Raw genomic sequence first — 12,554 nt, forward strand, 5'->3', positions numbered from 1 at the left:
TCCACATCCAATTTTGATCTTTTGATATTTCAAATGAACCATTCAAATGATAACTCCTGTCCCTGCCCTATTCTTCTTCTTGCTAAAACCCCCAAAACGGCTTAGTCAAACTGTGTTTTCCTCCTTGGAATCTATAGGTAACCATGAAGTCTGGAAACAGAAGATGCGATTTAATCAAGAACTATAATGCTTATTATTAAACCACATTTATGTATTTGCCTCTGTTTCCAGTCTTGGTGGTCATCCTGTAGAGCTCAGACATTGAGTTTGTGGGAGAAAAAGTCTCACAGCCCCATTGATTGATGTTACCCTTTAAATTCTTGGACTCCATACTTACTTGGCCTTTAATGCTACCCCTTGTCTCTTCATTTCCCTGTCTCTCTCATTCTCCACTTTCTTCAAACTCCAATCCCATCACTTTCAGCATATGACCGTCTTTCTGCTTCCCAAAGAAAATACAGTCTAGACAAGAACCCAACATGCAGACATGCTGTATCTTCATCCATCTTTCTTCCCTCTTCTCTCAGGCCAGTCCTTCCTGCTCTGCACTGCATCCTTGTCCCTTCCTGCCTCCTCAAGGACTTTGCTCTCCCCATCATCTCTTCTCTCTCCTATATTTCAACCTCTCTCCTTTTGTTGGCTCCAGGCACATAAACATCCTCAAGGCTTTCCCACCTCAACTGCCTCCCTGCCTTCCTGCCTCTGCAGTAGCTGCCCACCTTCTCTCCTCCCCTTCACAGCTGCCTCACTGCCTCAGTCCTTCCTTGCTTCACCCTCATGGTGTCACCATAATCATGCCACTGAAATCAGTGGCCTTCTTTTTGTTGCTAAATCCAATGAACACCAGGCAATGCCTAAATCGTTTTAGCTCTTGGCAGCATTTGGCATGGTCGACAACTTGAAACACTTTCTCATCTTTCTGTGTGTTTCACTTCCGCTTCCTGGGTTTCCTCCTGCCCTGCTGACAGTTCTCCTCCATCTCTTTCTCTGGCTTGTCTTAAATATTGGTGTTCCTCAGACATGTGACCTAGGTCCTCTTTTCATTTCACATATTCTCCATAGTGGTCTTACCCAGCTCCATGGTTTGAATCACTCTTCATGCAATGGTGTCCTGGGAAATGTTCAACAAATGGCTCTCTGGGAGTAGGAGGAACTGATTTTTTTTTTCTTTCTGATTTCTGTGATGTAAATGCTCCCACTGTGGACAATTTTAAGCTGCCAGTAGTTGAACAAATGGCTCATAGAATTCCTTAAAATTAAACAATTGGTTTTCAGAAACTGGTACGAGCCAGTACAAGTTGGCTCTAGCACACCTCTGCTTTCATGTCAGGTAAGCAGCTTAGTTTTCACAAAAAGTCAAATAAAAATATCTGCAGACTTTTTTTTTTTCCCTAATAAACTTCTCCAGAGATGGAATAGCTGCAGCTGCTTTTAAGCAATCTTTTGTTATTTCCATGTCACTGTTGTATTGTTGGTTTTTTTCCCCTTTCTTTTTCCTATATGTGATTGAAATACCGTACCTTTTTCCATTTGTTTTTTATGAAATGTTTTGCAGCCATTTTAAGTCTGTTTTTTCTCAAAGGTCTTGAATATCCTCAAAACAAGACAATGTTCCATTGCAAAAGAGACCAAAAAAAAAAAAGGCCTTAATAGCACTACTTTGTAACATGTGGTTTTCTTTACTTGGCAGCAGCCATAGATTGGATTTTTATTTTGTTAAGAAAACAGTCTTTGGCCCCACCTGCCATCTCATCAGACTTATTCATTCATTTAATAAATACTTTTAAAGCACTAGCTGTGTGCCAGGCCCTTATCCAGGTGCTGGGGAAACTAGTGAGGCAGTCAGAGAAGGTCCCTGTACTTGTGGAGCTTACATCTGGGCAGGGGTGGGAGGTCCAATAGATAGTAAACCAAGGAAACGAACGAGAAGTTAATTTCGGAGAGTGGTGAATACTATGATGAAAATAAAGACAGGCAATAGCGTGGACTAGAGAGACCCAGCATGGAACAGTCAATGCGTGCTCCTGGCACCCAGGCTTTGTCCTCAGGCATCTGACCCAGGCCATGCACATTTGCAGCCACGGCTTCTTTTCCCAGGTGCTGGTTTTCCTCCTAGATCCCAGAACCCAACTGTTTCTCAGTCAATCTCAACTGCTTACAAATACCAGCTACATAAATCTAATTGAGTTTCCTCTTTCATCAAACACAATCAAAATGCCGAAGACCAGAACCAATTCCTGGACAAAGGCGGTCTGAGGAATTTCCTCCCATCAGTTTTAGGGCCATGTCTCAGGACCTGTGGGCTAGATGTCACTAGTCCCTGGCTTTTATAATGAGTATTCTCGTACCTATTTCCCTAGCCTACATGTCTTAATAATACATGAGACTCCTGAGCTCGAGATATGTATGGCCAACTGAACTGCCTGATGGGAATATCTTTTTGATGTTTCATTGGCATGTCAAATTCTGCAAACCTGGACTCATCCCTCTCCTCCCCCTTCTACAAACCTATCACTTATATCACCATCTTCCCTGATGCTGGCCAGGAGGAATCCATGACTCCTCCCCAACACCAAATCTATTATTCCTACCTTTAAATATTTGTTGAATTCACCCATCTCTCTCCGTCCCCACTGATATTACTTTGCTTCAGCCCATCACTTTCTGCCTACATTAACATAAGCACTATTGTCTCCTAATTCTTCTCTGGCTCCCACTGCATCCCGAGATTCCTTTCTAAAAGAAAAGTCTGGTCAAGGCACTCCACTGCTATCAATCCTTCCATAGCCCCCCATTGCCTTCATATATAGTTGTAACTCCTAGACATGGCTTATTGGGCCTCTAGATAAAGCCCTGTTAGCTTCTCCAGCCTACTCTCTCCCTATTCCTCCCTGCCGTCCTTCTGGACTCAGGCCACACACTTTGGTTCTTTAGTGGTGCCATATTCTCTCCTACCTCTGGTCATTGCACAGACTGCTCCTCTACCTGGAAGACTTCCTTCAATCCCAGCCCACTACCCTTGGTTTGGCTAAGGCTTATTCTTCTTGCATGTCTAACATTGAAGCACTTCCTTTGGAAAATCTTCTTTAACCACCCCCCTCAACCCCAGTCCAAAGTCTGGGTTAGGACTCCCTTTGTGTGTTTCCATAGGCATCTCCACACTGTTTCGGAATTGCCTGTTTATTTGTTCATTTATATCACTAAACTATAAGCTACATGACAGCAATGTGTCTGTCCCATTTACCATTTTTTCTCCCAGCAACTAACATAATGCCTGGCACAGAAGAAGCCTGCAGTACATGTTAGTTGAATAAATGAATGAATGGCAACGTCTCTTTCAGGTATACCTTGGTTTCTTCACCTATTCTAAAATGAAATAAAAACCCATATAATTTGAAGTATTATGTGCTTACTGTAGGAATTTTATAAAATAGAGAAGAGAGTCTACCATTCATCTCACCACCTAATCATGACCACTGCTATAATTGTAGTGTATTTTTCTCCTTCTCTCTCTATTATTTTCATTGTTGAATTCATGCTATCTTTACAATCTATTTTTGTATGAGTTTGTAGCCAAGTGGAAATAGCTTTCTTCTTCCTTACTTAGTTTAAGTTAGCATTTCGATGTATTTTCTTCCCCCCCCCCTCCCCCACGTCAGACGGGTAATGTGCTGACGTCATAACAAGGTTGGCAGGAGACACACCTCACACAAGCGCGTAAACACCCATTCATCATGCTTATGAAACACAGAAGGATCTCCATGTATTTTCAAGTGTTTTTGAGGATTCCCCAGGAGATGGCATCCTCCCTAGAGGTCATCACTGTTGGCGGCCATTGCAACCAAAGTGACTTCCGGGGTGATAACGTTTCTGACATCTCATTTTGTGCTCCATTTCCTGGTGCAAGAGTCCAAAATATGATGTGGGGCCCACAAAAATATCTTATTTTTTTTTTTAATATCAGAAAAAAAGATGAATTATAAGTCAAAGAAAATGTCTTATATAGAATATTAACATACTTGTCTTTATTATCAATGCAGTCATAAAATCGATTTTTAATATTTTCTTAATAGGTGAAGGGACCCGTGAAGGCTAAAGTGCTGAGGGTCTATGAAACTGATAATGTGGCCGACCTACTGCACTAAAAAACTCTGAAGTCAACTCCCGTGCTCCCCAAACACCCGCGCCCCGCCCCCCGCCACCCCCCGCCCTTCCCCCAAAAAAGGTTAAGGAGGAATTGCTGGAGTTTTCAATGCAGGAGACTCATCCTTTGAGCAATTTCTATCTTTTAATTTCTCTGTCTTTCAGATAGAAATCTTCTGAAAATTTTACATAGCACTATATTTAGCCTAGCAGGAGCACACCTTAAAAATGTTGATTTCAGGTCAGGTCTTGAAGTCCCAGAATGTTAAGAAGTATTGGTAATTGGGTAGTCCTCCTGGAATAATTTAATTTTATGATTTGAACTAAACCCACATGTTTTTTCTGAGAACGAGACAGCAGAAGTTTTATGTATTTTAAGAGTGTTCCAGGAAGCACTGAGGAGCGGTTGGCCAGGACCACTTTGTGAGCCTTCAGAAATGTATGACAGGTGTTCCTGCTCCCTGACTCCTCTGTTTTCTTTTCTTTTTTTTTTTTTTAAGATTTATTATTTATTTATTTCTCTCGTCTTCCCCCAAGTTGTCTGCTCTCTGTGTCCATTCACTGTCTGTTCTTCTGTGACCGCTTCTATCCTTATCAGCCACCAGGAATCTGTGTTTCTTTTTGTTGCGTTATCTTGTTATGTCAGCTCTCCATGTGTGTGGCACCATTCCTGGGCAGGCTGCACTTTCTTTCATGCTGGGTGGCTCTCGTGACGGGGTGCATTCCTTGCGCATGGGGCTCCCCCACTGCGGGGGTCACTCCTGCGTGGCACTGCACTCCTTGCGCACATCAGCTCTGCGCATGGGCCAGCTCCACACGGGTGGAGGAGACCCGCGGTTTGAACCGCGGACCTCCATGTGGTAGACGGACGCCCTAACCACCGGGCCAAGTCCGCTTCCTCTTCTGTTTCCTTGGTTTTGCTCACTTCAATAGCCATACCCCTATCTTTCTGAGGGAAGGGATTACAGAATGTTTAAATTCCATTCTAAAGCATTTGGTGCCATTCTGAGCACGTAACAGCACCTGCTAGGAGGATTTGGGCTTAGTGGGATATACAATTAAATTGTCCAGGTTAGATGTCGAGAGGAATTAGAATCTAGCATTATATAATTCTATGTCATTTCACTTAAATTCAAAAGAATAATCTTTCTTAGGGGGAAGCGGTGGGAGGAGAGGGAGGAATCCTCGATCAAAAATATAAAATATAAATGTTTGAAGATAATCTGTTTTTCATCTCTCACTTCAGTTTCACCCTCTTACCTCTTCATCTCCATCAAGCATAAAAAAAAAAGGTATGGGTCTTTTTTAAAAGGTACCAAATGCTATCTTACTTGTCAAATAAAAGCTCTTGCCCAAATTCAAGCTCCAGTTTGTCTTCAAGTGCCTGGAAGAACAATCTGGCAATTAGAGAGATTCAAATTAAGAAGATTCCCCCATTATACCAATATTATTTTTTATATTATTGCCCTCTCTTTATCTTCTTCATACAGCTAGATATTAAGAATTGGGGAGAAGGGAGTAAACATGTTTGACTGGATTATCTTAGTGGAAAAAATGTTAACCTCTTGCTTGTCTTCACAACAGTTCTCCAAAACTTCGTACTTTGGCCAGAGGTTTGTCTCCTGCATACTTGAGATTTGGTGGTACCAAGACGGACTTCCTAATTTTTGACCCTAAGAAAGAGCCAACTTTTGAAGAGAGAAGTTACTGGCAATCTCAAGTTAACCAGGGTGAAGCTTTTAAAAAATTAACTATATGTTTTAATGAACTCGGGTCAGTCATGGGGATACTTAGAGAAAAGGGCCATTATTCACACCTAACAAAGAGATTAAGAGCGTCTTCCCCCCATCTGGACTTTGAGGCAACTAAACAAAAGAAGGAAGTGGTGGCTTAGGTGTCCTCCTCATGATTTGCTCATGGATGTGAGAAATCACAAAAAATAAGGTGTGCTGGACATGCCTGAAAGTACATCGTGCTGTAAATGCAAGGACTGCAGCTAAAGAAGGAGCTGTTTAGGGGGAGCTTGTGGGTAAAAATGGGTCCAACTAAAGAGACTATTTCTACCTGAAGACACACCAATGGATTGTGTGGATGAAAGGTTCAAGAGGATGTGGAGATAAACTCTGTTTCTAAGAATGGATTTTAAGACTTGATTTATTGGGCCATGGTTCTCCCAACTTTATTGACTGTGCACAATCATCTGAAGTGCTTTTGAATATTTGCATTCCTGGGCCCACACTTAGCTTCCAATTTTAATAAGTTCCTCTGGTGATTCTGATATTGAAAGTCTGTGGGCTTCACCAGAGAAACCTGCCCTAGGGCACCTTGAGGATTTGCCCCACATCTTTTATTAAGGCTATTCAGATATCAAATGGAAGTTAATTAATTATTATTACTTAAAATATTGTATACATCATTGAATTGTAAGGCTGTGTGTAATGTGCTTATTAGTGAATAATGTATAATTTTTTCTTAGATTAAATATTTTCTCTCTGTTTATACTCTTCAGTTGGGAATTGTTTAGAGCAGCGAATCAATATTTGGGATAAAATAGAGTAGCAATTGTAAAAATTAAAAAAAAGGCTGTAGGTTTCACTTTGAGTAACAAGTTGGTAGAGTTTATATTTAGACTTGGCTCCTTCCTTCTCCAGTCACATGCCTTCAAAAGATCTCTGAAGTTTAGACAGGAAACTGTCCTTTACTCATCTGTCATCTTCATCCTGTGTGGGGGTCACTGGAATTATCCACATCCCTCTGAACATCCTTTGGGAGCACAGAGATGGATGAGGCACTGGCTGCCAGAAAACCTCAAAACACAGCTTCCCAGAAAGGAAGCCATTGGCCTATCAGCCCAGCCTTGGCCGCCAGGGCCTGATGATCCTGCTGGCTTATGATAAAGCCACAGACTTGGCCTGTCAGGATGGTGGTGGACTTTTCCAAGTGTACATGCTGTAGTCCCAGAAGCTTCGATGGTACCAAATTTGAAGGATGAAAAGTCAATATTTTGGGTCTTATCTTCCATTATGGTGAGAGAAAAATCACCACAGATCAAATGTAATCCCAATACAGCTAATTTTCCATCTATTTTGAAGGTGAACCTTAAGAGAAGTGACCCATGTTTTCTTCAGTAGGGGGTCTCTGGTAATTCAAGCTATTGAGGAATCTTCTGAATTATTAAATAATTTGAATTATGTCCAGTGTCTTTTTTTCTTTACTTTTTAAAATACCAATTTTATTGATACATACTAATAAAACATACAATTCATCCAAAGTATACAATCAATGGTATTTGCTATAATCACATTCCAATGTCTTTTTAATCATAAACTTATTAAGTGCATTGTGATTCTTAGGAAACCTGCCACCTTAGGGTTTTATGGTGATTGGGTGGGCAGCAAGATTTGAAATGTAACAGAATATATCTAATAACTAGAAACTTAATTACCCTGCCTTGATCACATAAATAGCTAAGTAAATATTTGTATAGGGCTTTAACCTTATAGCTATGGAAACAGAGCCTCTAAATTCTTTTTCCCATTTGCAGATATTTGCAAATCTGGATCCATTCCTCCTGAAGTGGAGAAGAGGTTATGGTTGGAATGGCCCTTCCAGGAGCAATTGCTACTCAGAGAACAGTATCAGAAAAAGTTCAAGAATAGCACCTACACAAGTAAGAAAAGAAAAGCCCCCTGCAGGTTTCCCAGTCCCCAAAATATTTCCATAGCTTGGATTTGGGCTTGAACTCTAACAAGCCCTTAAAACAGCAGCCATATAAAACTGTACAGTGTTCAAATGCTAGGAAGAGTGAGTGGGGAATCTTGAACCCAAAGCCTCTTTTTCTTTTCTTCTTTTCTTCATCTGGCTTTGCCTACTGATCATTGAATGGAATGTAGAAATCAGTCATTCACAAGCTGATAATGATCTTCACTGTTCTAAGAACTACAGAGTCGCAGAAAACCTGAATATATTCTCCATTTAAGAATCAAATGCAAAAGTATAAAGGCTATAGTGCAAAAATCATTCCCATTGCATTGCCCACTCTGTGCCTCCTCCCCAGAGGTAACCCCTGTTATGTGTTGGGTGTATCATTACACACAGAAATCCTGGGTCATACCAGTCAGTCTTGGCTACCAAGCAGCTCTTTTTCTTCCTTCTGTGGCTTTACAAACACAGAACTAGCTCAATTAACCAGAAATTTATTTCTGTTCACTGAAACAGTTTTCCAGTCTTCAAAATGGCTGGCATTGTCACAGGCAATCCTTACTTAACTATAAAATACGTTTTTATCTGAAAGCTGAGTTTTATGCCTAACTAAGGGATGTTGTCCCAGATCTCAGTTAAGGAAATAACCTGCTCAGATGTTCTAAAACTGATTTCTGTTGACTTTTCTAAAATAAATAATTTTGAATTTAATTTAATTTGGGTTAAGTAACATTTTTTTAAAGCACCTTATTTAAAGCAAATTGTCTTTGTAAGATTTTACTGTGCATTGCCTGGATTTCAGTGTAACAGGTGGATTTTTAAATTTATATATTTTTATTGCTAGAAAAACGTGACACTTGATAAATCAGAAAATAGATTATATGCTAATAGATAACTTAGTCCCCTGAATTACGTTTTTTGCATTTAAGAAAGGGGGAAAACTACTCTGATACTTTAATGAACATGATACACAATTGAACAGAATTTGGTAATTTGTTATAAGGCAAGCCTTCTCAGATCCCACTAAAGTCATGTCAGAAAGTGCAAGAAAGGCCCTTGGTAGAGAGGTCTCATTTTTAATAAATCATTATGGTATAGGCCTGCTATAGAAGACCCCATGATATTAATTAAACCTGAGTTAGTATGGATTCCCACTATGTTTTGGTTTGTTTGGGTTTTTTGAGGGGGTCATGTTAAACATTATACCAGTGTATTTTCAATTTCTAAAAAAAGTTTACTACCTCACATGATCTTTCTGTGCAAAGATGATAGATTTCCAGCCTCTTAGCCTCTGATATGTGGCCCTTCATAGCTGCGACACCAGGAGGAAGGCCTTCCTTTCCTGACTGTGTGACCTGGCCAGTGCCATTCCAGGCATCCTGTTGGCAATGTCAAAATGTGCAACAAAAAACCCAGTGTTCTATTATATAATAAGAGACATTTGATTTAGAAACATTTGATTTCTGGTTGGAAATTTTCTATTTTACTCTGCATGTCCTGGAAACATAGAACTCCCTTTGTTTAGTCTGGGCACCTACTCATGATAGCAACAAGTATCTCAGAACCGATAGGTGTTTTCACTCACTGCTCTGGATCTATGTCTAAGGTTGGGGTTGCATCCAGTGATGGAAGAGCTAGTAGAAGTCTGCTGTAGCAGAAAAAAAACATTAATTGCTTTTTTCTGTAGCCCATACCCGTAAACAGGAGTCCTAGAAGATGTAGGTAAAATTTCTAATACCTATCCCCTTGGATGGTATCTTTCACTAAGGAGGAAGATGACAAAAACGTTTGTTATGAGATTATAAACTCATAGTGCAAACCTTTTTGGGCAGGAGGGAGTTGTATTGATGTAATTCTGGGTGTGACAGCAGAAAGGAGGACTCCCTTATTAAAATAATCATAGTTGAAGAGCTAGTTCTTTGCTCTCCTTCTCCACCACTCTTCCCTCTCATCCTGTTCATCCTGTTCCACTCCCACAGGTGCTGGACACACCTGTGTAAACTTACATGGGGTAATGCAAGGGAGCCAGCACCATTTATCTATCTATCTATCTATCTATCTATCTATCTATCTATCTATCTATCTATCTATCTATCTATCTATCTATCTATCTATCTATCTATCTATCTTGTTTAGGAGGTACCAGGGGTTGAACCCAGGAGCTCGTACATGGGAAGCAGGTGCTCAACCACCAAGATACATCCCCTTCCCAATGAAAGTTGGGTTTTTCTTCTGTTTGTTTGTTTTTAGGAGGTACTGGGGTCCAACTGGAACCTCGTACATGGGAAGCAGGCACTCAGCCTCTCAAGCTACATCCGCTCCCGTGCACCATTTTTTAATGTGTTTTCTAGATTATCTTTATCCCAGGGTTTTTCCCACTTTGTCATGGAGGAAAAGACAAGAGTATGGAAAATGATTAGGGACAGAGTGTTTAGATATCAGTTTTTATTATTCTTATAGACTGGGTCATTTTTTTTTTTTTAGGAGTGGTTTTGAGCTCAGTGTTATATAGCTCTTTTCTAGAAGATTTTACTGTTTATTATGTTATAGGGGACGTAGAATTTCAAGCTATATAAATTTCCAAGTGCTCTTGGAAGATTGAAGAAATGGAGAAGGATAATGCATGAGCCATATAAATACTCTAAAATGCAAGCAGTCCAGGTTTTTTGAAGATGCTGTATCTTTTTGTAAAGGAACGTGGTAATAATGATGCTTTACATCCTAAGCCCTTTTTCTGGTTTACAGACAGTTTTCACGTATGTTGTTTAAACCTCAGTTATGTGAGGTTTGCAGAATGATGGTGGTCGTTCCAGGCTTGTGATGAGCAACTGAGGCTGGTGTCGGGTCAAGTTGTTACCCCTGATCATACAGCCTGTCTGGACCAACCAGGTCTGGTGATTCCTGATCAGGGCACTTTCCACAATATGATTTTGTAACATATAAGCCTTTGTGACATAGTTGTCACAAAGGCAGATGTGTCATCCCATTATAACAGGTTCCAGCAATGGCACTGTCACCAAGCAGCTTTGTGATATTGGGCAAGTCATTTCATTTCTTTGGGTCTCAGTTTCCTCATTGTGAAATGGGGGCAGGGAGTAGAGAAAGACTCAGTGATCCCAAAGGCTCCATGCACTCTTGGCTTCAAAATCCAGCTGGGCCACACAGGACTCAAAATTATACTGTTGCCACATGCAAAAGTGATTAAGGGCAAGCTAATGGTTTAAAATAAAAGCTAAATACGTAAATCCCCAAACTTTCATAGCTCCTTAGTGACTCAGTAGTTTTTTTTCTGTGTACTATTTCAAAAGAAATACCTAACAGTTTAGATTATTAATTTGTTAGGCCCAAATAATGATACTAATAGTTCCCATCATGTCTAACAGACATTGATGGTTTCATGTGAAAATTTAAACAATCCTGCATGCTTTCTTGAGTAGAGTATCAGATAAAATGCAGGATACCTAGTTAAATTTGAATTTCGGATTTAAAAAACAGTATTTTTTTAGTGTAAGTATGTACCAAATACTACATAGGATATACTTACTTACAAATTATTCTTTATTTGTCTGAAGTTCAAATTTAATTAGGTCCCTATCTTTTGTTTATGGTTTGACAACCATACCCATTAATTTACTGTGGCTCCCCTGGGCATCTTGTCACATAGTTTGGAAACCACACATCTACTAATGGCCAGTTTTTTAAATGTAAAATTTGATTTTTTTAAATTAATAAATCACATCCAGGAAATTTTCAGAAAATTGCTTTAAAAATAATTAAATTTACCAAAATATTTTGTAGCTGTTTGTGCATAGAGATATTTGGATTATGATGAATGAGACTTATGTTGACTAATGAAGGTCTGGCCAATTCATGTTGAGCACTGAGTCATCAAGTATGGTTCTCCTAGTTCACCTGAAGTCACTTGAATAAAGCCTGAGTGTCAGACCAAAGCTTCTGGTACTTTCTGTGGGATTTGATTCAACAGCTGAAGCAAGGAAGTCAGATTGATTTTTTTTTAAACTGGCCAGCCTAATTTTGTTGTCTCTTAGACGTAATTATAGTCACTTGGTAGGACTGGGACTAACAGAAATTGTTAGTCATAAAGAGCAGCTCCCTGGCTTTCTTCACTGTGGTGCCAACTAATAATCATTACATTGCAACCTTTTTCTTGCAGAAAGCTCAGTGGATATGCTGTATACGTTTGCAAATTGCTCAGGACTGGACCTGATCTTTGGCCTAAATGCATTACTAAGAACAGCAGACTTGCAGTGGAACAGTTCTAATGCTCAGTTGCTTCTGGACTACTGTTCTTCCAGGAGTTATAACATTTCTTGGGAACTAGGCAATGGTAAGTGCCCCCCAGGAACATTTCATTAGTAAGGTGATTCCATTTGGGTATTTTTTTGTTACAATTTATGGCTTTTCATTTAAAAATATTAGTAAATATACCTCTACCTGGGCACATTCTTAAAAGTACTCAACTCTGCAATGTTTGAAATAGCTTACAGCAGAAAACTCCTTTTATATCCCAGAAATTATTGCTAAACCCAATGTATGTTACATCTGAGTTGAAAACAGTCAGCTGGAGCCAAAAACCTCCCCTGCAGTATCCAGGTTGTGTTGAGATTTTCCCATTCCTTTTTCCGGGTTCTCAGTTTGTCAGTTAATCTGAGCAACCCCATGCCAATCCTGGCGATGGTCTCAAACTG

The 12,554-nt window shown here is 39.9% G+C and overlaps 1 protein-coding gene and 1 non-coding gene across 2 annotated transcripts in view; one reads left to right on the forward strand and one right to left on the reverse strand.

Annotated features, from left to right (window-relative positions):
* HPSE (heparanase) overlaps positions 1-12,554 on the forward strand; it is a 45,317-nt gene that overhangs the window by 5,680 nt on the left and 27,083 nt on the right. Inside the window, exons 2-4 of the mRNA XM_004472675.5 lie at positions 5,728-5,873; positions 7,688-7,813; positions 12,020-12,193. Of these exons, the coding sequence (XP_004472732.1) occupies positions 5,728-5,873; positions 7,688-7,813; positions 12,020-12,193 (446 nt within the window). The remainder of the gene's footprint in view (positions 1-5,727; positions 5,874-7,687; positions 7,814-12,019; positions 12,194-12,554) is intronic.
* On the reverse strand, positions 3,654-3,757 carry LOC111758956 (small nucleolar RNA U13). Its single transcript, XR_002793071.1, has one exon. It is a non-coding gene; the product is annotated as a small nucleolar RNA U13 (small nucleolar RNA).

This window comes from Dasypus novemcinctus, chromosome 1 (assembly GCF_030445035.2).
Source record: "Dasypus novemcinctus isolate mDasNov1 chromosome 1, mDasNov1.1.hap2, whole genome shotgun sequence".
Lineage (NCBI taxonomy): Eukaryota > Metazoa > Chordata > Mammalia > Cingulata > Dasypodidae > Dasypus > Dasypus novemcinctus.